Genomic DNA, 24971 nt, shown 5'->3' on the forward strand with positions numbered 1-24971 from the left:
TACAACCTGTACATTTTAAAATATTTTATTAAAAAAAAGAAAAACCAACCAAACAAAAAACCCAATCCAAGAACTCTTGGTTCTGGGAGTCTGGGAGCAGCTTAGGTCTGTAGGGAGGGTGGAACCTGGAAGACAGATGGTGTGGGGATCTCTGACCCCTGGGAGTTAAGAGCAAGAGCCAGGGAGGCTGAAAGGCAGAGCAGCTCTTCCCAGGGCTCAGCTCCTCTCTGTGGCCTGGGCTCATCCACTTGGAAAAGACAGGTGGGGGCCTCGATCCCTAGAAAAAGGCAGGGTGGGCAGTTCTGGGTGGGCCTCAGATCTCTTATCAAAGCCACCAACCAGTCAGGAAGGTGGAGCGGGTGGCCCGGGGCTCGATCGGGCCTAAGAGCATCCTCCCAGAAGGCTAGGGTCAGCCTACCCTAGGGACGTGGGCTTGGACAGAGAGATGTGCCCCTAAGTACGGCTCAGCGTGGGGCTGCAGTCCCTCGGAAGAAAGGGCCCTGACGAGGTGGGACCTGGAGGCAGTCCTAGGCAAGATCCTGGTGGGTGGGGCAGGGTCCAGACTCCCATCCGGGGCTCAGTGGCCCAGGTGGCCGCGGGGCAGCGCCCGGATGGGCCGAGGCGGGGGATTGTCCAGGACTGGCTCCGGCCGGATGCGCACGCCGCCCCGGCGCTTCTGCTTGCGCAGCAGGTAGCTCGAGTACTGCACCTCGGGCATGGCCAGCTTGAGGCAGGCCTCAGTGGCCGGGCCGGCGCGGCCGCTGGGCAGGTCGTAGCCCATGATGTCCACCTTCCGGCTGGGCTGCCATGGCTGCAGCTGCTTGGTGCGGATCTGCGCCGCGGGCCGCAGCACTGGCTCTTCGCCGAAGCAGCGCCGCAGAAGGCGCTCACGGGCCTCGCGCAGCTCGCGCGCTTCGCGCTCCACGCATGCGCGGCCGGCGCGCGCCACGCGGCGCCAGAAAGTGGCGTTGAAGTGGTCGTAGAGGCCGGCGTCGAGCGCGTTCCAGGCGCGCGCTGCCCGCGCGAGCGCCGCGGGGATGGCGGCGAGGCGCGAGCTGGCGGCACGAGAGTTGAGCCTGGCGTAGAGCACATCGTCCAGGTCCCAGGCCAGCAGGCGCCGCAGCAGCACGAGCGACTCGTCGAAGTACTCGGCGATCATGACGAGAGAGAAGACCTCCTCCACCTGGCGGATGAGGCCCGCCAGGTAGGCGGCGTCGTCGCGCGGGCTGCGCTCGTTGTCGCCGCCCAGGTCGTAGGCCAGCGTGTTGTGCGCGAACATGGCGAAGTGCTCGCCCGCACGATAGTAGGCCTCGGGCGCGCGCAGGAAGGCCTCGAGCGACGCGTTGGGCACGCGCCGGAAGGCGGGGCAGTACTGGTTGTAGTAGCTGAAGAGCGACTCGAACATGGCGGCCGGCTCGCGCAGGATGGTGACGTAGACGGTGCCGGGCGGCATGAGGCGCTGGAGCTCCGCGCGGTCGAAGCGCAGGTGGCTGGCCAGCACGTGCGGCGGCCGCGTGGCCGGGTGCACGAAGTGCGCCGAGAAGTTGCGCGGGTAGCAGAACTGGTGCTCGCAGCTCGGGTGCGGCAGGGCCACCGTCAGGTTGTGGCGCTCGGCGAAGCGGAACAGGATGTTCTGCACTGTCGTACCCGCAGTCTTGTGCGTCTTCAAGAAGGCCACTGTCATGTGTTTGGGACGCGGCGGAGAGTCCTGCAGAGGCGGGCAGCTCAGAGGGAACAGCTTGGGGTACCTGCAGGGTCCAGGGGGTGTGCAGGGAGGAGGGTGTGAGAAGGTTGCAGCCTGACCCTCCCTCTTCCCGAGGATGGTGGGGATGGGCTACGTACGGCCCATCCTGGGCTTTACCCACAGAATAGTAGAGGGGAATGGTGGGCAGCGTCTAAGATGACCCCCAGTGATCCCTGCTGGCCCCCTGAAATTCAGGCTCTTGTGTATTTTCCTCCTCTTCAATATGAATGGGACTTACTGATGCCTCTAAGGAATAGAACAGGGCAGCAATGGTGGGATGTCACTTGTGAGATTACATTATAAAAAGGCTATGGCTTCTATCTTGATATTTTTCTCTCACTCTCTCTAGGATAACTCATGCAGGGGGTGAGGAGGTCCCAGGTGGCAAGTCCCTTAGGAAACGGGCCCTCAGGCCGTCAGCCTGCTGGAAGAGCTGAAGGCTCCCAACAACCACATGAATGAGCTTGTAAGGGGAGCCCTTCCAATCAAAACTTCAGATGAGACTGCATTCCCAGCAGACAGCTTGATTGCAGCTCCACGAGAGACCTTGAGCCAGAGGTACCCAGGTAAACCACACCTGGATTCCTGACCTACCAAAATGAGATAACGAATGTTTGATGTTTTGAGCTGCCGAGTTTTGAGATGATTTAATTACACATAAAAGGTAATACAAGGACAAAGGCCCTTGGAGATCCTTGAAGAATTCCACTTTACAGATGTACAAAGGAGCAGAAGGAGAAAATGACTTCCATCAGTCTGGCAACTCAGATAAAGTCGCCAAAAGTCTTGCTCTCTGTCTTCTTTTTCATTTTTGCTCTTTCCACCAACTCCTCACCTTGTAGATGAGTGGCAGGGGCTTTGAAGCAACCTGTTTGATACATGATTCCATTAGGGCCTTAGGCGCCTCATTCATTCATTCAGCCTGTATTTTTTTTTAGCATCTACTATGTGCCAGGCTCCACTCTAGGTTCAAGAAATATGATAGTGTAAAAAAAGCAGATAATAATCCTAGCCTTCATGAAGATTTCAATTCTGTTTCATCATTTCTGAAACAATGGTGTTTGGGATTACCTGTAAGTTCCCTTCAGACTTTACTCTCCTGTTTCTTTTCTGCCATCCTAAGCATCATGTAAGGAGGGCCACTCTAAGCAGTTTTGAGAACACCACTGAGATTTCCTGTGTGTGGCTGGTTTGAGTTCTACTTTCTACACGGATGCTCTGAAGACCAGCAGATCATCTGGCAGGAGGTACTGGGTCCATTCACACCATTCTTATGGGCAGAGCATGTAGCAGATGGGGAAGGTGAAGCCCTGAGGGATGCAAGGATTTGTTGGGTTCACACAGTGAGCCAGCAGCAGGATCAGGGTTCCTATTAGTCATCACGCTGTATCCTGTATCAGGGTGTCTGGCTGGGTCACATATACCATCGTTCCCATCTTATAGCTGAGGAAACAGGCTCAGAGAAGTGAGGAGACTGGCCCAGCACAACAGTAGTGAGAACTTGTTTGTAGTCCTTTGAGGAGTGTGTGACTGAACCACACTGATTCCATTCCGTTAGCTCCATCTTAGGCCCACAGCCCTACCCACCTCCCCTTTCTGCGTGAATAAGCTTTAGCTTTACTCATAAGGAATGTGCTCAAGCCAGACAAATTCCCTATCAGTTTTTACCCTTGCCTTCATCCAGTGTGAAAACTGGGAGAGTGCCTTTTGTTGATGCAGATGGTTAATGGCCATGAGATGCCCGAGGGAGGAAAAACCCTTGGTTCCCATCTGTGCAGATGTGCTTCTCCAGAGTAGTCAGATTCTGTTTTTAGCTGTGGCCCTTTTAAATCCTGCGTACTCCTTTTGTGGCCCAGAGCACAGCTTCAAACACCTCTGTTTTTGTGTGTGTGTGTGTGTGTGTGTGTGTGTGTGTGTGTGTGTGTGTGTATACACATATATATACATATGGGGGAGGAGGATGTAATTTGGTTTATTTATTTATTTTTAGAGGAGGTACTGGGGATTGAACCCAGGACTTCACACATGCTAAGCATGCTCTCTACCACTTGAGCTTTACCCAACCCCCAGCTTTGAATGTCTGTGGATCAACCATCCACTGGATTCTTCCTGCCTGTGTGTAAATTACCCACTTTATTTGTCGATTTTAAAACTCCTTCTCAGTTTGAAGGATATTATTCAACATCTCTGAGAAGGTGATGCCAGGGGAAGGACTTGGGCTGGATTAGCCCAATTCCAAATGAATTTCCTGCCCAGGAGGGTTGTGTAGATCTAAAGAGAATGTATGGAAAGTGCTTTCAGAATAGAGGGAAGGAAGAAGGCCAGAAGATGGACTCTTCTGGCAGGTGGAAGGAATAGGAAACAGGCTTCCCATCCACTAACCAGGCTGCTGACTTCCAGAGGGACCCAACTCCCTGGCCCTGTCCCCTCGCCGAGGCCCCGCCCCCTTACCAGCTGAGCTGCGCCCCCTGGTGGATGAGGAGGCTTAAGGTGCTGCATCCCAACACCAGCAGCAGGATTTTCCTGCGGCTCAACATCTTGGTGGCCTGCTGCAGGCGCTGGAGGATGGGTGGCATGATGGGGTACCCACCCCCGGACCAGCCAGGGCCTTGCTATCCAGGACTCCCTTCGCCGGCACTCATGGGGGCTCCTGGGGCTCTGGTAGCAGGGCCAGTGTTCCTGTGAGGCCTGGCAGGAGAAGGAGGCAAACAGGTTTACAGCGGGCAGGAGAGATGGGCTCTGAGCCCCAGCAGGACTGCTGCAAAGGAGAGCTCCAAAGGGTAGGGTGAGCAGAGAGGCCAGGGAAGATCAGATTCCTACCTCCTGTTACCAAGACCCTATCTCCACGCTGTTCCAGATAACTTAGTCTTGGGTGGAATTACAGGCTCTGGGGTCTGGCCAGCCCTTCAGCCTGTAGCCACTCCCTCCCTTGAGCCCTCTCTCTGCTTCTCTGCCTGCCCATAATTCGTCTTTGTCTTGTGCCATTTGTATCTGTCTCCCCAGTCGACGTGCCTTAGCACCAGGGCTTGGCTCAGAGCACAGAAGTCTCAATTCAGGGTTTCCTCTCCTCCAGGACTCCTTGCCTGATTGCTTCAGCCAAGGGTTGGTCTTGACTCCCTGATACTGGGCGTCAGAAATACTGACCAGGCCTTCACCTTCTGGAGTCTCTGACATGAGGATGAGATTAGTACTTCATGCTTACTGTCCATATTACACTACTACCTACTTCAGCCCATCTAATCCTCACTGCAACCCTAACACCGGTATTCCCATTTTATAGGCAAGGAGACTGAGGCTCTACGAGATTATGTCACTTGTCCATGGTCACACAGCTGGTATTAGCAGAAACTGGGTTCAGACCAGCTCTTTCTGGCTCCAAAGTCCATGGCCTCAGATGTGTGCTGCTTCTGCAGAGAACTGATTTCCCCATCTCTGCCCTGCACTCTGGCAATTCTGCATGCTTCTGAGCCCTCAGGGCCCAAGACCAATAAATCCTTGAGGGAAAGAAAGGAAGGACTTGAAATCCTGGAACCCTATCTGGATTCCATCCCTAGACACCTGAAACCCTGGCCATCCCATTAGCTGACTGTGCAGTGAGAGGTGTGTGGCTAGGCAGGGAGTGGCAGCCTGGGAGGGGGTGGGGAATACAGAAGGGCCCCTGCTTGTTGCCCTGCTGAGAATTGAGTATTTCCAGGAGCAGGTGGGCTCCATCCCTGGTGAGCAGCAGGAGTGAGAGGCAGGAGAAGGGCCTGGTTTCAGGCCAGTCACCTGTCCCCACATGAATGTATTAGCTCAAGGGTAGCCCAGCTCTTGGCAGCTCCAGTGGAAAGTCAGCTTCAGTAGCAATGCCTGTCCCCCAGTTAGGGTGGGGTCTCTGTCTCAGGGGCCTCAGTCTTCAGGTTCGGGTTCAGCTCCATCCTCACATACACTCCTCTCCAAAGGGGAGGGGGAGCCTGGATCCTTATGGGCATGTGCATGTGTGTGGAACTAGGACACCTCTGTCCCAGGAGGGGTGAGGTAATGTGAAAACTCTTTTGACCATGACCTTCCCCTGGGCCCCTGGGCTTGGCTTCCAATCCTTCTTCTTTTGCCCCCCTCCCCCCAATTAATCCTGGATTATATTTAAACCTGTTTGGGTGGAAGGATGTCCTGGTTATGCCTTTCCCTTCTCTCCAGGCCCCATCACCTGGTTTCCTCCACCAGCCTGCAGACAGACTTAATCCTCCTGGAGCCAAGGGGCATGAAGGGTCGGTCCACAGAGGGCAACCAAGGGCATAGCAGAGAAGGCCTAAGGCCTCCCTGTCTTAAAGGATTGCTGGGGCAGAGGAAGGTTGGGAGGGCCTCTGGGGGGCAGTGGTGGGAGGAAGTCAAGAGTCTGTGGCCCTCTGAGGATGCATACCTTCTCTTTGTCACTTATCCTGCCCAAAGGACTTGGTGACTAGGCGGGAGTTTCCCAAGGGGGCAAAGTTGAGGACCAGCCTATTCCCATCTTTGCTGAACTCGCTGAGACCACCTTATTTTTCAGAGGACTTTGGCTCCATCAAGGAGGTGAAGCCTGGAGAGAGCTACAGTGGGACTTTCCCTGGGAGATGCTTCAACCAGGCCAAACAGAGAAGCGTGATGGTCTGCTTGGTGGCACCCCACTCCAACTACCTGCCATGGCTTAGCACTGCGGAGCCAGCCCGCCAGCCCCACATCTGAGGCCCACTGGCAACAGGGTATTGTCAGTGCAAGAATTCCCTGGACACCAGCCATCCAAGGTGGGCACCAGTTTCTGCTTGGATACCATCACTGACTGGATGCTTATCACCTTGAGATACAGCCTGATCCATTGCTGAGCAGTCTGGGCTGTTCAAACATTTTTTTCTGGAACAGTAAGGACCAGCCTGCTGCTGGCAGTGCCCTCCTTAGTCCTTCCACCTTCCACTCTGCATGGCTGCTAGTGCTGCCCCGCTGGACTGCACAGACCATTTTTCTCCATGACAGACCTTCAGGTATTTGAAAGCAGTAACCCTATCTCCTCTGGGTGGGCGCGCGGCCAGGCTAAACATTCCAGGTCCCGAGAGAGGGTGCTGCTTGGACACTGGAGCAGGCTTCCCCTCCCTTGGCAAGTTCACTCCACGATGCCTATTCTGGAGATGGAATCAGGGCCCTGGCACCTGGGAAGGGGGTCACCTGGGGCTGGATTTCCCTCCATAATCTTCAGGTTGGTGTCACGTGGGTGGGAGTCTGCTGGGGCTAGGCTTTAGAGTAGCGACCCTGGCTCCTGCCACTCACATTTCAAACTACTCCCTGGCCTCGCCGTGTCTTCTCCATGGAGAGTTTCCCTCAGCCATCCCAGACAAGTCAAGGTGCCCAGCCTCATCAGAAAATCAGTGCTAATTTTAGCCAGAACAGTCTACCTCAGGCTGCTGCCAGGTTTTGCAAATTGCTTTCCTTTCTCCAGGGAACGAAGAAGAAATGGTTTAGCTAGCCAAAGCTTTGAAAACTGGCCTCGGTGCCCACCTCCTCCCATATGAGCCCTTTTCTTCTTCCCCGTAAGTGCTAGGCTGATACTGGTGCATTTAGAGGAGCAGGGCGCCCTGGCCTGGACCACCCGGATCTGACCGTTGGGTGACCTGGAGACTCTATCCTTACTTGAGGATGGCACAGGCCAGTGAGTAGGGAAACTGCCCAGTGCACTAATGAGGAAGGGGCCAAGGGCTAAGCAGATTGCAAATTAGTGGTTCAGGAGATCAAATATCTTTCCACCTCCCTCTTTCCTTCCTTTCTTCCCCCCAGCCTCCGCTAGGTTCCCCCACTGCCCCGTCCTCTCTCCCTTTCATCCACGCCCACGTCATCCCTGCCTCTGAATTCCCTTCATCCTCCTCTCTCCATCACTACTCCCCACCCTCCCAGCCCCCATTCCCTCAATTTCATCCCAACCTCCCCCAGGGATCCAGTCACTGGGATCTGGTTACCATAGAGGATAGGCCAGATGCACTCTCTCACCTATTCCTCTCCCGCTCCCCGGGGGCAGGGAGCCCCCCCTCCTCATGCTCTTCAGGCACTGAGCCCCCAAGACACTCTCCCGCCCAGCCGTCACCCCCTATCCTTGTCCCGTCCACCCCCGCCCCTCCAGCCCCTCCAGGCTGGCACTGCAGTACTCACGCCAAGCGGGTTCTGCCTCCCACCCTGGTTGAGGGTGGTCACCGCTATTTCCCAACCCTTGCCCCGAAATCCGCCACGGGTCGGAGAGCGCTGGGGACCCTGTGAACCGAGTGCTGGTCGCTCGCCTCCGTGCCTGGATGGGATCAGGTGGCAGCGTCGGCGCGGCTCCGCTGCTCTTGGCTCTGCTCGCCGCCCGCCCCCCATCACACACCGGAGGCGGAGGCGGGGCGGGGGGCGGGGGCCGGCAAGCAGGGGAGGGGGAAGGGAAGGGGAGGGGGCAGCCCTGACTTGAAGGCTACCCGTGAACACACTCTAAGTGGCGTCTTCGGATGCGGGCACCTTCTCTGGGCAGCCTTGCAGCGTCTGGACACCAAGATGGCCAGCTCCTTGCCCTTAATCTACACACAAGGGGAAACTGAGGCCTGGAAAGTATCTGGATTCTCCTGCACTGCTGGGCATTCCTGGGCCCCACTGGTCACCCTTGGGTGGGTGGGTCCTGGGGGAGTTAGAGACACAGGTACATGTGCAAGTACCCACATGCTTCCCCCCACCCCCTTCTCTTTCCACCTCTCCAGGCAAACACCTCTCTTAGGCGGGGATCTGGTCCCATCTACCCTCACACCCCTGGGGACCCCTTCCCTTGTACCCCTGAGGCAGCCCCCTGCTGCTGACCCACTCCTGCTCTTCACCAGGACTCCAGATACACTCACTCTTGACCAGAGCTTTAGTGGCCCTGGGACCCCCTGCCCAGGTACCTTGTACTGGGAATCAGAGAGTCCAAGTTCAACCCTGGTTGAACTCAAGTTCCAGAGTGAAGAGGCAACCCCCTGGGCCTGGTTGCTTCCAGTTCTACAATGGGGAGCTGTTCTGAGACTGCACAGATGATCTATGTGAAGGTGCTGTGTGAACTATGTGTGAGGGTAGTCTTGAATTTTAGTCCTTTGCTCCAACCACCTGGGAGCCAAGCAGCACCTCCCAAGATCATACCAGATACCAAGTGCCCCACATTTAGTTACGTGGTTCTCATGAACTGCTTTCTTCTGCCCTCCTGGTCTGGTATGGCAAGGACCATGGAGCTGGGGCAGCCATCCAAAGCTAGGGCTGGAAGGGACAGGATTCTATTCTGGACCCACACAGATAGGTATTATATGAGAGGTCTTGTTAAGGGGCAGAAGGGAATGGGGACTCTCAGAGTCAAGAGAACTGCTTGTGGCTCCAGTTTGACTCCTTGGGCACATCAGTTTCTCTCTGCCTCTTAGTTTTCCCCTCTGCACAAGTAGGGAGGGGGTCCTATCCTGTGTGCTTCCCAGGGCTGTCCCTTTCTGGCTCTGGCTACATTGCCTCCTCATCCACCAGCCCTTAGTTCATCCTGCTTCAGAGACCGCCAGCCTCTTCCCCAGCACATACATGCCTTGGGGCCTATGGCCTCAGATGACCTGACAGTAGCTCTCCAGTTACGGGGAGCAGAAAGACTTCCTTTGGGTTAGGAATGCTTCTGCCTGAGTGTGTTGACAAGCTGGAGGGGAAGGTACTGCTGTTCTTTAATCCATCCTTTCTGGATTTGGCTTCTTCTCTGGGAGTGTAAGGAGACCAGCACAGTGGTAGTGATGAAAAGGAGAAGGGTCAAGGTTTGGGTGGGAGCAAAGAGAATTGCCTAGCTAGGGTTAGGACATGAACAACCTTCCTGGCCCAGTCCTTTTCTTTGTCTCTTCTAAACCGTACTTTCTGGGGACCTGACATCCTTTTCTTTTTTCCCTGCTCCCAGCTACTCCTCTGTTGGAGGTGGTCAGTGAACTAGAGCTAGAGAGAGGTCTGAAAGGTGTGGGTGTGTGGGGAAAATGATACCGTTTCCTTTGAGTTTTCTGGCTCTCCCACTCAACACACACACACACAGGATTGGAGCCTGGCTGTCAGCAAGAGGGCACAGCTAGGATGGCAGAGGGACCTCAGAGCTAGTGGCAGAGGTGGGAAGAGAAAATGAATTGATGGGTCAGGATAGGGAGAAGTAGAAGGTGGGCAAGCAAGGGACACTTGCCCATCCCTCCCTCAGGGGCCCAGGCTGCTAGTGGAGGTAGGGGAGCACCAGGCAGGGTCAGCCTCGCCAGTAGGCTGGTGAGGACGAGGGGAGGAAAGGTCCTGAGTTTATTTTCAAGCTAAAAAAGACGCAAATCCTGTCTCCAGAAAGACTTCCGTCTGCCTTTTTTTTTTTCCTCCCAGTAATCATTTATTGAGCGCTTTAACGCCAAGTCCTACGAGACAGTAAAAACACCAGGTCCCTCCTTATGTCGTCGGGATGGAAGTGGAACAAAGGGACAAGAAAGACTTCAAAACAAATGGTGGAGGTTTGAACGTGTTATGGGAGCTCGGGCAGGAGAGGAAAAGCGGCGGGAGGCGGCTTAGCGGAGATGACATTTGAGTCGGCCAGGAAGGTGGAAAAAGGGGCTTTAGTGTGGCCCTTCCCCCAGGTTGGCAGCTGGAGCTCAGCCCGGGAGGGCCCGCTCAGCTCCCGGCTCCGATCCCCTTTCAGCCCATTCATCCATGCCTCGGCCGGGGGTGGGCGGGTAGACAATCAGACACTGTTTTATCACAGGCATCGGCTGCAACCTCCCGGCTGGCGCCCAGAACACGCGGCTGCCGGGGAATGAGTCCTCGCGAACGTAAGTGTCCGGGCCTGTCACGCGCTGCCGGCAGGACCACCTTTCCCCGCAGCCCCGCCCCGGCTCCAGACCCTAGTGTTCCCGGTGCGGCGGCCGACCACTGTCCTCCCGGCTTTGGACCCGCAGAGACCGTAACCTGCGCACTACAACTCCCAGAAGGCTGCGCGACCAGGCCGCCTAGGGACCATTGGGGAACGGCAGGGGGTGGGCAGTAATCGGAACGGCCAAACCACCCTTGAGCGGACGTAGCGTACCGCGCTGCCGGAAGTTGCGGGAGGTGGACCCGGAGAGTGGCCTGAGCTTCCGGGTTGGTCGCGCGCCTTCCTGCAGCTAAGATGGCGGCCGAGCATCCCGAGCCTCCCAAAGGAGAGCTGCAGCTGCCACCGCCGCCACCTCCTGGACACTATGGTGCCTGGGCTGCCCAGGAGCTTCAGGCTAAATTGGCAGAGATCGGAGCTCCAATCCAAGGTGAGGAGCACGGGAGGTCAAGAGCCAGCAAGCCTAGGCCTACGGGGAAGCGGAGCCGGTTACCCCGGAGACCCGGGGGCGGGGGCCTGACTTGGGCCCGCTGGCTAGCTCGGCCTGACCTACCTGTGTTTGATCCTGTGCTTTGCCCAGCAGGGAGTCGCGAGGAGCTGGTGGAGCGGCTGCAGACCTACACCCGCCAGGTAAGTGTTGGCGGCGGGACGTCACGGTAGGCCGAGTTTTTGGAGGAGGCATTCATGACCCCTCATGACTTGGTCTTCTTTCTTTATGTACCTAGGCACAGCAAGCGCGGTCTTGCTCTTTTTGCCTCTTCTTGCCTTAGCTTGTGTTGTAAGCGCCTCTACGTATTGATTCTCCCCAGAGCCCACTTCGAGCTCTGGCAGACAGACACTGGGTAAATTTTGTTGAATGAACAAGAACGAACGTTGTTTAGTGGAACAGCTCCTCTTGGACTGACCTGGAATCTTTTCTCTTTTGCAGACTGGCATCGTCCTGAATCGGCCCGTTCTAAGAGGTGAAGATGGGGACAAAGCTGCTCCCCCTCCCATGTCAGCACAGGTAAGGGAGGTTGCTCCACTTGGTAAGTTTCCTTTCTGCTCAGAGTAGCCTTCCTCTCACACGGAGTGTACAGGCGGGATTCAGCTAGCAGACTGGGCAGGGAGGTACTGTGATGACAGTTGGGAACTGTTTGATTCTCCCTTGGTCCTGATCCTCATTCCTCAATGTCTGCTCCTCCAAATTCTACCTGTCAGTTAAGATTCAGCTTAAATATCAGGGAGCCTGACTTAATTCTCCTCCAGCTCGAAGTAATCACCCTCTTCTTTCCCCTCCCAGTGTATAGTTCCCAGGTTATTCAGTGAGAAATTAGGGCTTACTCCCTGATGTGATTTCATATCTTCTATATTTAGTGAGTCACTGGGGCACACTGGCTCCTATTTACTTAAGTTGTCTCACCTTTCATGTTCTTTCTGATCCAGGATTTAACTCTTTCTCTAGAGCAGTGGTTCTGACCTGGGGTCCTGTGACTTCTGTGTGTGGGATGAGGAATTCTCAGATAGCCTTTAGAGGTGTCCCTGAATCTCCTGAAATTGTATGCAAAATCTATGTTCATGATATTTTTGCGGGGAGGGAGTCGATAGCTTACATTAGCTGATGCCTCAAAGTTAACATCCGCTCTACTTGACGTTGCTGTAGAGTATTCGTTCTTGAATGCAAGAACTGTGTGTCATTTGACTTTGAATCTCAGTATCTGGCTCATAGTAGGTCCCCAGTAAATGTCTGAAGGAAATAAATGCTTCCTCGTTAATAGTCATATTTTTTCCACAGCTCTCTGGGATTCCCATGCCACCACCACCCATGGGACTCCCCCCTCTGCAACCTCCTCCTCCACCCCCACCACCCCCACCAGGCCTTGGCCTTGGCTTTCCTATGGCAGTTGGACCCCGCCCACCAAACCTGGGGCCCCCTCCTCCACTGCGGGTGGGTGAGCCTGTGGCGCTGTCAGAGGAAGAGAGGCTGAAGCTGGCGCAGCAGCAGGCAGCATTGCTGATGCAGCAAGAGGAGCGTGCCAAGCAGGTAGGGCAGGTAGAAGCCCGAACCTGGGTCTCATTAGGGTCCTGAAAAGGGAGCGGAGCCTCAGAGAGAGCCGGATCCTGGGGCCAGGGCTTCTGGGAAGTCTAGAACTTAGGCTCTGGACTGGAAGGGAATGCCAGGAAGCAGGGTTGTGGCTGACTGGCCTGTGGGGTATTGGTGCTGGTATTAGCTTGTTTTCTTTGTTAAGCAGGGAGATCATTCACTGAAGGAGCACGAGCTTTTGGAGCAGCAGAAGCGGGTAATGCCTCCCTCATCCTAACCTTTGATCCTATAGTCTAGTCCATTGTCTGTCACTTCTAGTGCTTAGTGTCTCAAAAAAGAAATACCAACCAAGTTTTCCATGGAGGTTACCTCATCCTCATCAAAGTTTCAGTAGCTTTCAAATAATTCCATCTTTCATGTAGCCCAGGGGTTGGTAAACTGTGGACTGCAGCCTGGTTTAGTGTGGCCTGTGAGGTAAGAGTGATTTTTATATTTTTGAAGGATTGTTTAAAAAAAAAAAAGAAGAATATACAACAGAGTCTGTACAGACAGCCGGTTGTACAGACAGACTGTAAAGCTTAAAATATTTACTGACTGGCCTTCTGCAGAAAAACTTTGCTGATCCCTACTCATCTTACGTGATGTTATTTTAGGTACCTTGGAGAGGACTCTGGGCTAATTTAGTCATTTATATCAGGTTTAGTGTAAATGTGATGGCTATAAGTTAGAGAGTAATACCTAAGACTTTTAATCTCACAGATGCATCATATCAGTTGCAGAGTAACCAGTAGGTTACTCAGGAGTATTAAAAAATAAGTATTAACAGCAAATATGGAAATATTTACTCAGTACTATCTTTGCCCAGAGGGGTAAAAAAATCTCACTGTTCTTTGGAAATAACCTCTTGGGGAAGAAAAACCTTGTTAAAAAATAGAAGGTAGTGTTTACTAAATATTAAGCTCTCTGTTGGGAACCAGAAATTTCCCGGGGTTTATCTTGGTGTTATTTGTGATGAGCGGGCTCCTTCATTTGGATCAATAGCCTGGAAGTGTGGGGCTGGTGAGGATGTCAGAACTCGAGTGGTACCTGATTGTTCTCCTTGGGCCTATTACCTGGCTGAAAGGATGCACTTGCCAGGGGTTGCCTGCCCCCTGGATTTCCAGAGCAGTGTCTCCACCCCTTCTTCCCTCGCAGGCAGCTGTGTTACTGGAGCAGGAGCGGCAGCAGGAGATTGCCAAGATGGGCACCCCAGTCCCTCGGCCCCCACAAGACATGGGCCAGATTGGTGTTCGCACTCCTCTAGGTCCTCGAGGTAAGACCCTGGAAATGGAAGGGCGAGGAAGATAATTAAATTTTTAAAATTAAAGTATGTGTCACAGAAAAGAAGTGCACATATTATAAGCATACAGTTCAATGAATTTTCACAAACTGAATACACCCACACAACTAGCACCTGGACTAAGAACCAAAACTACCAGCACCCCAGAAGCTTTCCAGGCTCCCTTCTAGCCACCCCCTCTCCCAAGGGTAACCATTACTCTGATTTTTAAGCAAGGAAGGTAATTTTTAAAATGAGTTGTCTCTTCTGACATTAGATTTTTTTTCTCCTCTTAGTAGCTGCTCCAGTGGGTCCCACTCCCACTGTTTTGCCTATGGGGGCCCCTGTTCCTCGGCCTCGTGGTCCTCCCCCACCTCCTGGAGATGAGAACAGAGAGGTGAGATTGGTGATTTCTTCCTAAGATAGGAGAGTATATTTTAGAAGGGACCATTTCTGGACTTTTAGAGAAGGATTCGAGAGAAGATAGGAGAACTTCTGAGGGTGGAGTTGGTTCAGGGGAGCCATATTTACGTAAAACATACTTGGGTAGGGCAGGAAGTAAGGTCTGGGAGATGTTTCTGGGGTTCACTCTGAGGGATGCTGAGCGGTGACTGACTCCAGTTGGTGGTGCCCACCACCTGCTGTTCACAATACCTGGCCAGTAGCCTCTCTAATGCAAGAGGTAGAAGTCAGAGGAAAAAGGACCCTGTAATTACCCCCTCTGCCTGGGTTGTCTCTGACAGATGGATGACCCCTCTGTGGGCCCCAAGATCCCCCAGGCTTTGGAAAAGATCCTGCAGCTAAAGGAGAGCCGCCAGGAAGAGATGAACTCTCAACAGGGTGAGCGTGTCATCATGTTTTGAGGGCCTCAGGGACAGCACCTGCTGAGGCCCAGGCTGGGTCTGCATTCCTCCTCCCTTCCCTAAGGAGGAGCTGAGAGAGAACTTAGAATTTGGCTCTTGGTAAAGAGGAGTTACTGTGAAGAGACTGAGGGCCACCTTCCTCTCTTACAGAGGAAGAAGAAATGGAAACAGACACTCGCTCATCCCTGGGCCAGTCAGCGTCGGAGACTGAGGAGGACACGGTGTCTGTGTCCAAGAAAGAGGTATGGGATAGAGCCGGATCTGGAGGGAGTGTTGGAGATGGGGTCTGGGAACTGCAAAAACTCCTATTCCAAGTGTTCAGTAAATAGTAGCTGCTGTTTTGTGTCAGTTCCTTGTCCAAAGCATCTTACAGATATTTTTTATTCAATTGGCATAAAGCCTTGAAGTTCTGAGTATGATGCATGGCTACATTTTAGAGCTGAAATCACTGAGGTTCTGGGAGTTGCAGTAATTTACTCAGAGGCACACAGCTTGAGAGGGGCAGAGCTTCGTAGTGTGAAGGCCTGTTTTCTCAGTCACTTGGGGAAATTGGGTGAGGAGATTAGGGGTTGGGAGGCAGATGTGGTGCTTGGATTCTCTGACCCAGTTGGTTGGCCTTGTTCTGGCAGAAAAACCGGAAGCGTCGGAACCGCAAGAAGAAGAAAAAGCCCCAGCGGGTGCGGGGGGCCTCATCTGAGAGCTCGGGGGACCGAGAGAAAGAGCCAGCCCATTCCCGTGGCTCTGACTCCCCGGCGGCCGATGTTGAAATTGAGTACGTGACTGAAGAGCCTGAAATTTATGAGCCCAACTTCATCTTCTTCAAGAGGATTTTTGAGGCTTTCAAGGTACAAGGAGCAGCGCACTCTGATGGGGCAGAGCTAAGCAGGGACAGGCAGGGATGGGCCAAGACGGGTAAGGAGAGCACCTTTTCAGTGCCAGGTCCAGGAACTGGGGAGGGGCCTGGGGCTGGGGTTTCCACACTGTCTGCCTTCTCAGCTCACCGATGACGTGAAGAAGGAGAAAGAGAAGGAGCCAGAGAAACTTGACAAACTGGAGAACTCTGCAGTCCCCAAGAAGAAGGGCTTTGAGGAGGAGCACAAGGACAGTGACGATAATAGCAGTGATGAGGATCAGGTGAGGCCCACACCCTCCTGTAGGGGAGACAAGGCCTTTTGGGACAAGGGGCTGAGATGAACCCAATGAGGGACTGTGGCGAACTCTTGCAGTAGAGAATCCCTTTGGTGGATTAAGTTGTGGGGTAAGCTGAGTGGTCTGATTCACACCTAAGAATCCTGCTCCAAAAAGATGATTCTTCCATTCTAGGAAAAGAAGCCAGAAGCCCCCAAGCTGTCCAAGAAGAAGCTGCGCCGAATGAACCGCTTCACTGTGGCTGAACTCAAGCAGGTGAGAGCAGAGATGCCCCAGCAGGCCCTGGAGCCTGGCTGGAGAGCACGTGATGCGCTCCTGGAATCCCACAGCGGGTTTGCTGGGGGGTGGGGAGGATGGCTCTGAACCCTTTGAGGAAGAAAAAGCAAGCAAGCTTTAGGTCTAAGAAGTTCAGGCTTCCTAGAAGGATGCTGCTGTGTTTTCCAGCTTGTGGCTCGGCCCGACGTCGTGGAGATGCATGATGTGACTGCGCAGGACCCCAAGCTCTTGGTGCACCTCAAGGCCACTCGGAATTCTGTGCCTGTGCCGCGCCACTGGTGTTTTAAGCGCAAGTACTTGCAGGGCAAACGAGGCATTGAGAAGCCCCCCTTTGAGCTGCCAGACTTCATCAAACGCACAGGCATCCAGGAGATGCGGGAGGCGCTGCAGGAGAAGGTGAGGGGCCCGACTGGGGTTAAGATCTGCCCCGGGAGATGCATGTCCTCAACAGCAACCTGCTTCAAAGTTGCATCTGGTTCCCACAACCCACCTGCATGTTAACTCTGATTATTCCTTCTTCAGTTTAGAAGGCAGCACTGCATATACATGTGGCGGAAAGGGCAGGAGAGGAAGGACATCACATGAGAGGCAGACCTCACCTCCATGTTCAGAGTTCGCTCTCCTGCCCCTGCTGAGATTTCTGGTTCTGGGTGGCTCTGTTTTCCCCTTGTCTCCTCGTCCCCTCTGCCTGCACTTTGCCAGCTCTCTTTGATCTGCACATGGTGACTCCTTTCTCTGCAGGTTGCTTTTGGCTGGGTCTGTAGCTCTCTGCCTCCTATGTGAACCTGATGCACTTGTGGCTAGAAATTTATGATGGTCGTGTAACTTCTTAAATTTAAAAATTTTAATTAAATACTCTGATTAAGTAATAGGTGCATGTTGTGTACAAATTCAGGAGGTACCAAAGTACATGGTGAAAACTGCCTCCTGGGTGAACTCTAGTCACCCAGTTTTCTGCAGAGGCAACTGAGATCAGTCTCTTGATCTGATGGTTTAAAAAATATTTGACATACGTGGCTGAGGGTGATTTCATGTGATATATCTTTTTTGTTCAACATGGATTATGTAATTTTGAGGGGTTTGAGCAGGAAGGATTTTGGTGACTTTCAGAATGAGTTACATGAAGTTTCCCTCTGTCTTTTTTGGTAGCAGGGAGCTAGGTCTATTAAGAGTTGAACTTGGTGAACACTTTTTATGGTGCATCTTCTGTCACTCTCCACAGGAAGAACAGAAAACTATGAAGTCAAAAATGCGAGAGAAGGTTCGACCCAAGATGGGGAAGATTGACATTGATTATCAGAAACTGCATGACGCCTTCTTCAAGTGGCAGACCAAGCCAAAGCTGACCATCCACGGGGACCTGTACTACGAGGTCTGTGAGTGGGGGCCGGAGATGCAAGCTGGGCCTCTGGTCATGGCTGTGTAACTCTGGTCAGAAGGGCTTTGGAAGCTGGAGGGTGGTACAAGGGCCCCTCCCCTTGGCCTTAGAGCTGTCCGTTGACTCCCCTTGGATGGGATGGAATATGAAATGAGGAGGTGTTCTGAAGGAGAGATGTAGCTCATGTGTTTCAGGTGACAGTTGTTTATGGTGCATGCTTTAGGAACAGAGGGGCCAAGGGCAGATGCTTTAAGGAAACATTTAGTATTGGGGGTAGGAGAAAGTTTTTTTTTTTCCTGATCCTTGAAATATTAATCACCATGATATGATAGAATTTTTGAGATGGAAGGACCTTGGAGATCATCTCTTGAATGCCGTTATTTAACAAATGAGAAAGCCTGTCCTTAAATTTGGCCATTTCTCATAGTGGGTTAATGACTGCACTGGGAGTCTTGCCTTTCTCTCTTCTTCCTGGCCTTTATTCCTTTCCCTACTCTGTCCCATGCATGAAGTGATGAGAATCGGAGTGGGAACTAGGCAGCCCAGGAGGATTTTGTGTCTGATGTGGGTTGGGGCTTCCCATCTTTGTTCTCATGTCCTTTTGCAGTTGACCTCCCAGTGTGTGTCTGGTGTCTGCAATCCAGCATGCTCTGCTTTTTCCTCAGGGGAAGGAGTTTGAGACACGACTGAAGGAGAAGAAGCCAGGAGATCTGTCTGATGAGCTGAGGATTTCCTTGGGGATGCCAGTAGGACCAGTAAGTGCCAGTTATCTGACTGGGGAAGCAGAGAAGAGGGTGGGAATGTGGGCAGGAAGGAGACAAAGGGATAGGGTTGGACAGATGGCATCCTGTACTCTTTCTCCTGCAGAATGCCCACAAAGTCCCCCCGCCGTGGCTGATTGCCATGCAGCGATATGGACCACCTCCATCGTACCCCAACCTGAAAATCCCGGGGCTCAACTCACCTATCCCCGAGGTAAGCCCTGTCCTTTCTTTCATTCTTAGCTGGCTCTACTTCTAGCTAGAGAATAATTTTCTTTTTCCTTTTCTCGCTTTACTATGTGTCCTTTTTTTTTTTTTAAGGAGTAATGGTTTTTGCTTAAAAAAAACCCCTGAGATGCTTGTTGTAAAATGGTCATTGAGAATTGACAAGTACAAAGATGAAAACACATCACTCACATTTCACCACTCAGAAATAACCAAATTTGGGGGATGGTCTATCTCAAGTGGTAGAGCGCATGCTTAGCATGCATGAGGTCCTGGGTTCAATCCCCAGTACTTCCTCAAATAAACAAACAAACAAACAAACCTAATCCCCCCCAAAACAAATTAAAAAAAATTATCAAAAGCCTGGTGAATATGTTTTCAGAAATCTTTCTGATAACGTACACAGATGGACAGATAGAAGTAACTTTATCTCAGGAATAGCATTAAACTTATTTTTAAATAAAAAGCATTAAACAAAAAAACATTCAGAGATGACAAAGTCATTAAAGTAAAAATGAAGTAAGTATTAAACTTCAGATAAGAATTTTTGCCCCTTAAGAGAAATAGATTTTAAAAGCTTGCCAAAGTTAGGAAAAGTCAGTAAAATTTGGCATCATGTCTTTTACAGATATTTCAGTTTCAGACAGCATGGACTCCACCATGAAGACAGAAATTATTAGTACGCTTTCTGCTTCCCGTCTCCCCATCTTATTACTTCCAGATTTTTGTTGCTTACTATTTTTTTTATAATGTTTTATAAAGTTTAATTCTCTGAAATCATAATTTCCAGAGTTCTCAAGTGTTAGTTCTATACTTAGAAGCATGACTTTTCTCTAGGGCTTCAGTGTCTCTTTTGGAGCATAGGAGTGGAACTGACTTGCATTTCCTGCCTTTCAGAGCTGTTCCTTTGGGTACCATGCTGGTGGCTGGGGCAAACCGCCAGTAGATGAGACCGGGAAACCCCTGTATGGGGATGTGTTTGGAACCAATGCTGCTGAATTTCAGGTACGGGCCATGGCAGGCAAGCTTGGTCATATGTAAGGTCATGAAATTCAGAGATAGTTGGTTTATAGCTTCATTATCAGAGAGATGTGTTCTGAAGTTTCAGTCTGAGACAATGGCATACATTTGTCTGAGATGTAATGCAAGCTCCACTAGAATAGGAGGAGCTCTCTGTGGGTAGGGATTATTGTCTGTTGGTTTACTCTCATGTCCCTTCAGTTTACAACTGCTTGACACATGATAGGTATATAGTAATAAACGTTTGTTGAATGAATGAGTGATCTCTTTTAGACCAAGACTGAGGAAGAAGAGATTGATAGGACCCCTTGGGGGGAGCTAGAGCCGTCTGATGAAGAGTCTTCAGAAGAGGAGGAAGAGGAGGAAAGTGATGAAGACAAGCCAGACGAGACGGGATTCATAACCCCTGCGGACAGGTGGGGGAAGCAGGGAGTCTGCCTCTCTGAAGTGGTCTGTCCATCTTTGGAGGCCTTGTCTTTACCCCAGAGCATGTTCCTCTCTTCACAGTGGCCTCATCACTCCCGGAGGCTTCTCTTCAGTGCCAGCTGGAATGGAGACCCCTGAACTCATTGAGCTGAGGAAGAAGAAGATTGAGGAGGCGATGGACGGGTGAGGGAGCTGAGGAGGGTGGAGAAGGGAGGATTTTCTCTTCTGTCAGCCCCTAGGTTGACTGGCTGACTTTTTTCCCTCCCTCCCACCCCATCCCTCCTCTTTTAACAATTATTGAGCACTGCTTCTTTGCCAGACACTGCTCTAGGTGCTGGGGTGTCGACAGTGAAAAAGACAGGCGAGGTAACAAATCATCAGAGAACAAGATAATTTCTAATGTGGATAGGATGAATAGCAAAGGAAGCTGGGTGATGGGATGTAGAGAGATGTGGGTGGTGGGGGCCTTTGGGAAGGTCCACGGAGGAGGAGGTATTTCAGCTGAGAGCCGAATGTCAGGAAAAAGCCAGCCACAGAATGATCTGGGGCAGAAGGATCTGTAAGTACAAATGAAAGGACACTGGAAATGGTAATTATGTTTGTTAATACACGTTCCTTATTATTTAAATCTCTCTGAAAGATAATTGACTAATTAAACAAAAATAATGACCATATAGTGGCCTTCCTTTTTGAAAGATAGGATTCTGGTTGACAGTGTATTTTTCTTTCAGTACTTTAAACATGTTGCTCCAGTGTTGTCTTTCTTGCATGGTTTCTGATGGGAAATCTCATCATCCTTCTTCTGTTCCTCTGTGCATTTGCGTCATTTTTCTCTGGATTTTCTTTTTATTACTGTTCTGAACAGTTTATGATGGCAGTGTACTGCAGTGTGTTAGAATAATTTTTTTGATTTTTTTTCATTTTTCTTTGCTAAGTATCTTGAATGTGGGTTTATAGTTTTTATTAATTTTGGAAATATTCTGGACATTATTTCTCCAAATGTTTTTCTATTCCCTTCTTTTTCACCTCTCCTTTGGGAACTTAAATTATGCATCTATTAGATTTCTTGAAGGTGTCTACTGCTCACTAATGCTCTGTTCATTTAAAAAATTTCTCATTTGTATTTCATTTTAGAAATTTTCTTTTCCCATGTCTTTAAGTTGGCTAATATTTTTTTCTGCTATTTCTAATCTGACATTAATCCCACCCAGTGTAGTTTTCACCTCTAGCAGTGTGATTTGGGTCTCTTTATATTGCCTTTTGTCTCTTATTTGACTTTTGAACATACGGAATCCAATTATAATAACATTTTAATGTACTTGCCTGCTAATACTAACATCTGTGCCAGTTCTGAGTTGATTTAAATGGATTGGTTGTTTTCCTCATCAAGGATTGTATTTTCCTGCTTCTTTGCATTTGATTAGTTGCCAAACTTTGTGAAATGTATCTTACTGGGTCCAGGGAAACTCTTGTAGTCCTATAAATCTTCTTTAGCTTTGTTCATGGTTACAGTTAAGGTGCTTGGAAACAGTTTGATTCTTACAAGGTCTTGCTTTTCAGGTACATTAGGCAGGACTGAAGTAGTGCTCAGTCCTCCACTACTGAGGCACAAGACCCTCTACTGTACCCTATGAATCAGGAGGTTTTTCAGTCTGGCTAGTGGGACTAGGCACTATTCCCAGCCCTGAGTGAGCAGCAGGCATGTATATTACCACTAATCCTTCCAGGCGGTTCTTTCCCTGGCCTTGGTGGTTTCTTCCCATGCAGTACTCAGCTGAGTGCTAGAGGGGGTTCTCTGTAGGTCTTCTGAGTTCTCAAGTCTCTGTGCTGCTTTCTCTTCCCAGTACCCTGTCCTGTGGTCGCCGTAGTCTCCCTGCACTTCAGCTTCATCCCTTTCACTCTTGGCGTCCTCTGGGCTCTACTGGAGCTCCCCTTCCTTATTCTGTAGCCTGGAAACTCTCAGTGCAGTAGGAGGCTGGGCCATTGAAGGAAGCACCTCATTGGCTTCCTGTCTCTCAGGAATCACTGTCTTTTGTTGTCTTATGTCCAGTAACTTGAAAATCACTGTTTCATATATTTTGCCCGATTTTGATTGCATCAGATGGGAGGGTAAATCTTGTCCCTGTTATTCCTTGTCCAGAAGCAGAAGTCCTACGTTTTGCATGTTCAAGGAAGAAAAAGAAGGGTACTGTGGCTAGAATATAGTGAGCAGGGATTAAGTAAGAGACCAGATTATGAATGCTTCAGGTCATGGCAAGGAATTTGGGTTTATTCAAACAATGATCAGAAGCCTCAGAGGATTTTGAGCAAGGGAGTGACAGGATCTGAATTCTGTTTTAAGGCATTGCATCTGGCTGCTTTGTGAGAATAGATTTTCATGTCTTCCAGGGGGAGAGGTGAGGATGAAGCCGTGGTCTAGGTTGATACTCGATTTGCTCTTGTATTTTGAGTACAATTCTTGAATTAGACGGCACTTTTTCCTCTCCTGGGTCTCCATGTTCTGTAGAGGCAGCTCGGGCATAATTTGCCCCCAGGGGTCTTGGGCTCTCTCCAGGATGCTGGGTGGGGGTGCTGCCCTTGCTCCTTTGCTTACCCTTTTGGAGACCCTTTTGTGCCTTCCTCTTGGGGCCTGACCTCCTTGTCCTTTGCAGAAGTGAGACGCCTCAGCTGTTCACTGTGTTGCCAGAGAAGAGAACGGCCACTGTTGCGGGGGCCATGATGGGATCAACCCACATCTACGACATGTCCACGGTGAGCACGTGGAGGACATTGCTTTTAGGGGCTGGGAAAGGGGGCAGAAGCTAGGCTTCTGAGTCTTTGGAGATGACAAGGCTGATTCCTTCTCCAGGTTATGAGCCGGAAGGGCCCAGCCCCCGAGCTGCAAGGTGTGGAAGTGGCCCTGGCACCTGAAGAATTGGAGCTGGATCCCATGGCCATGACCCAGAAGTATGAGGAGCACGTGCGGGAGCAACAGGCACAAGTGGAGAAAGAAGACTTCAGTGACATGGTGGCTGAACATGCTGCCAAGCAGAAGGTAGGGGCTCACACAGGAACCTCCTTTTTCAGTGGAGTGGTGCCCTCTAGTGGTGAGACTGAGAGAGGACTCAGTGCCTGCTGCCCTGCACTTCTTGGTGCTGGAAACCTTAGAAATCTTCGGTGGGCTGCCCTCTTTAAAGATGATGAAACTGAGGCATAGAGAGGGGAAAGAGCTCATCCAAGTCTGAGAATTTCAGGTTCAGTACTTCTCCAAAGACATGTGTCAGGCTGCCCCCCCACATTTTGGGGATTAGCCAGTCGTTTTAACCTGTTGTAACCTGTTTCTCTTTCTCTCCTACAGCAGAAGAAACGGAAAGCTCAGCCCCAGGACAGCCGTGGGGGCAGCAAGAAATATAAGGAGTTCAAATTTTAGGTCCCCCTCACACACTTGGCCCTCCTTTAAGCCCTTTGCCTGGACACCAGGGCTTCACACATGGGTCCCCAAGAGCCAGCTCTCCTACTGTTCCCATGGGCTTGTCATTTCATGTTCTTATTTTAGACCTGTTTTGTAAATAAAGCTGTTTCCCAAGGAAAGAGATGAATATGTAACACTCCTGATCCTCCTTCATCTTCTTTTAGTGCCCTCCTGCAAAAAGAACTAAAACAGCCATTTTCTGCCACCTCCATTTGCTCAGTGACTGGGGGCACACACTGGATCAGATGTTGCAGCTGAGACTGGTCATGAAGCTGAAGCCACGCTGAGACTGTGCTTTACCACTGCCTGCTTTTGTTGAAAGGCTCTGGGGGAAGGACCTCTAGGTCTGGTTTGACCTTAACTGCTGTGTCCTTGGGGACTAAAAATAGCCAGCTTAGCCCCGGCTGGGCTGAGGAAGTACAGTGGGCTTGGGAAGTAGGCCAGGTCAGGCCTTCCTAATAGATCTTGTGGCCAAAAGAGCCCAAGTCCTTACCTGGGAGAGAACACAGCTCAAAATCTAGATTGCCCTGTGTCCCTGTGAGCCCCTAGGTGGTTTCATCAACTAGTTTCCAGGTTTGGGGGTTGGGGTAGATGGTGGGGAAGGCTTGCTTTCTCCAGGTTCTAGTCCCCTTGTCCTGAGAAGTCTTTCTAACAGGCTAGACTAGGTTGAACCAACAGTGTGTCCAACAGTATTTGCCAGGTGCTGAGAAGAGAAGTCACATACTGCTGTTGCACCACTGGTGCTGATGTAAGTGCACCAGCCGAGGTGCTGACTTGCAGGAGACTTCAAGATGGTTTCTGGAGGGGGGACTGTGGGTGACTCCAGGGAGGATGAGGCAGTTGAGCAAGGCCTTGGGAGGAACAGGATTTAGTAAGTGATGAAGAAAAACAGGTAGAAGAAATTAAGGGCATAGATGGGGGCTTGGGACTAATGATTCTTTGGGGGAGGTGGGCATTAGGCACAGAAAAGAAGTGGTTGGCTCCAGATGGGCCAGGGTTATACATTATAATTCACCATGCCAGGGGCCTTCTGGACTCAAGGTCCCTGATCCCCCTGCCCACACTGGGGGCAAGCTGGGGTGGAAACTGCCCGGCCCTAGGCGCCCGGAAGCCGCTAGGTCTCCACCTCTCCTTTTGCTGGTCGTGAAGAAACCCCGGAGCCTCAGGGCGGGGGTCAGGTGGGCGATCAGAAAGCCGGCTTGGGCGACCAGCGGGTTCAGCATCAGGTCCACAGACCCAAGGGAGCCGAGGCGCGCTCCCGCGTCAGCTCCCTCCCCGCCAGGGCCGCGCCCCGGAAAAGCGGGGTTTCCGCTGGCCCAGCTGCCGCCGCTGCCGCCGCCGAAGGGACGACGGGGGAGGGAAGGAGGGTATTGGCTGGCTGCCGCCGCGCCGTAAATTTGAGGAAAGGGAAGGCCGAGGACGCCAGCCGCCGACCCTTACCGAGAAGAGCGAGGGGCGCGCGAACCCACACAGGCCCACCAGGGGCGCGAGC

The 24971-nt window shown here is 51.6% G+C and overlaps 2 protein-coding genes and 3 long non-coding RNA genes across 12 annotated transcripts; 2 read left to right on the plus strand and 3 right to left on the minus strand.

The window, feature by feature from the left end:
- Positions 1-9: 9 nt before the first annotated feature.
- Positions 10-11488, minus strand: GAL3ST3 (galactose-3-O-sulfotransferase 3). 3 transcript variants are annotated; one of them, XM_072970349.1, is made up of 3 exons: positions 11143-11488; positions 4196-4432; positions 10-1748 (listed from the first exon to the last, which is right to left on the minus strand). In XM_072970349.1, exons 2-3 carry the CDS (start codon positions 4318-4320, stop codon positions 578-580), a joined length of 1296 nt encoding a protein of 431 aa, XP_072826450.1. In that variant the 5' UTR covers positions 4321-4432; positions 11143-11488; the 3' UTR covers positions 10-577. The 3 variants fall into 3 exon arrangements, with proteins under 3 accessions (XP_072826450.1, XP_072826449.1, XP_072826451.1); XM_072970348.1 differs by lacking the exon at positions 11143-11488 and adding an exon at positions 7895-8028; XM_072970350.1 differs by lacking the exon at positions 4196-4432.
- Positions 946-10273, plus strand: LOC140698831 (uncharacterized). The gene is made up of 5 exons (XR_012076818.1): positions 946-1204; positions 2094-2310; positions 2868-2991; positions 6270-6738; positions 10112-10273. It is a non-coding gene; the product is annotated as an uncharacterized lncRNA (long non-coding RNA).
- On the plus strand, positions 10570-23606 carry SF3B2 (splicing factor 3b subunit 2). 6 transcript variants are annotated; one of them, XM_072970340.1, is made up of 22 exons: positions 10570-11019; positions 11170-11219; positions 11518-11595; positions 12364-12612; positions 12818-12868; positions 13807-13924; positions 14227-14327; positions 14674-14770; positions 14944-15035; positions 15423-15638; positions 15790-15927; positions 16117-16197; positions 16387-16614; positions 17441-17590; positions 18262-18351; positions 18464-18571; positions 19480-19587; positions 19876-20018; positions 20110-20211; positions 22680-22779; positions 22877-23062; positions 23366-23606. In XM_072970340.1, the coding sequence occupies exons 1-22, from the start codon at positions 10887-10889 to the stop codon at positions 23435-23437; spliced, it is 2691 nt and encodes an 896-aa protein (XP_072826441.1). In that variant the 5' UTR covers positions 10570-10886; the 3' UTR covers positions 23438-23606. The 6 variants fall into 6 exon arrangements, with proteins under 6 accessions (XP_072826441.1, XP_072826446.1, XP_072826445.1 ...); XM_072970345.1 differs by having other exon boundaries at positions 10571-11019; positions 12821-12868; positions 14230-14327; XM_072970344.1 differs by having other exon boundaries at positions 10572-11019; positions 14230-14327.
- LOC140698832 (uncharacterized) lies at positions 12573-13817 on the minus strand. The gene is made up of 3 exons (XR_012076819.1): positions 13725-13817; positions 12982-13079; positions 12573-12653 (listed from the first exon to the last, which is right to left on the minus strand). It is a non-coding gene; the product is annotated as an uncharacterized lncRNA (long non-coding RNA).
- LOC140698833 (uncharacterized) lies at positions 20622-24966 on the minus strand. Its single transcript, XR_012076820.1, has 2 exons — positions 24920-24966; positions 20622-24330 (listed from the first exon to the last, which is right to left on the minus strand). It is a non-coding gene; the product is annotated as an uncharacterized lncRNA (long non-coding RNA).
- Positions 24967-24971: the final 5 nt, after the last annotated feature.

The sequence above is a fragment of the Vicugna pacos genome, chromosome 10, assembly GCF_048564905.1.
Source record: "Vicugna pacos chromosome 10, VicPac4, whole genome shotgun sequence".
NCBI lineage: Eukaryota > Metazoa > Chordata > Mammalia > Artiodactyla > Camelidae > Vicugna > Vicugna pacos.

Coding starts and splice junctions, on each gene's coding strand:
- SF3B2 (XM_072970340.1), top strand. CDS start 10,887: ATGGCGGCCGAGCATCCCGAGCCTCCCAAAGGAGAGCTGCAGCTGCCA. Junction 16,615..17,440: donor GGGAGGCGCTGCAGGAGAAG/GTGAGGGGCCCG, acceptor CACTCTCCACAG/GAAGAACAGAAAACTATGAA. Junction 23,063..23,365: donor AACATGCTGCCAAGCAGAAG/GTAGGGGCTCAC, acceptor TCTCTCCTACAG/CAGAAGAAACGGAAAGCTCA.
- GAL3ST3 (XM_072970349.1), bottom strand. CDS start 4,320: ATGCCACCCATCCTCCAGCGCCTGCAGCAGGCCACCAAGATGTTGAGC. Junction 1,749..4,195: donor CAGGGGGCGCAGCTCAGCTG/GTAAGGGGGCGG, acceptor TGGACCCTGCAG/GTACCCCAAGCTGTTCCCTC.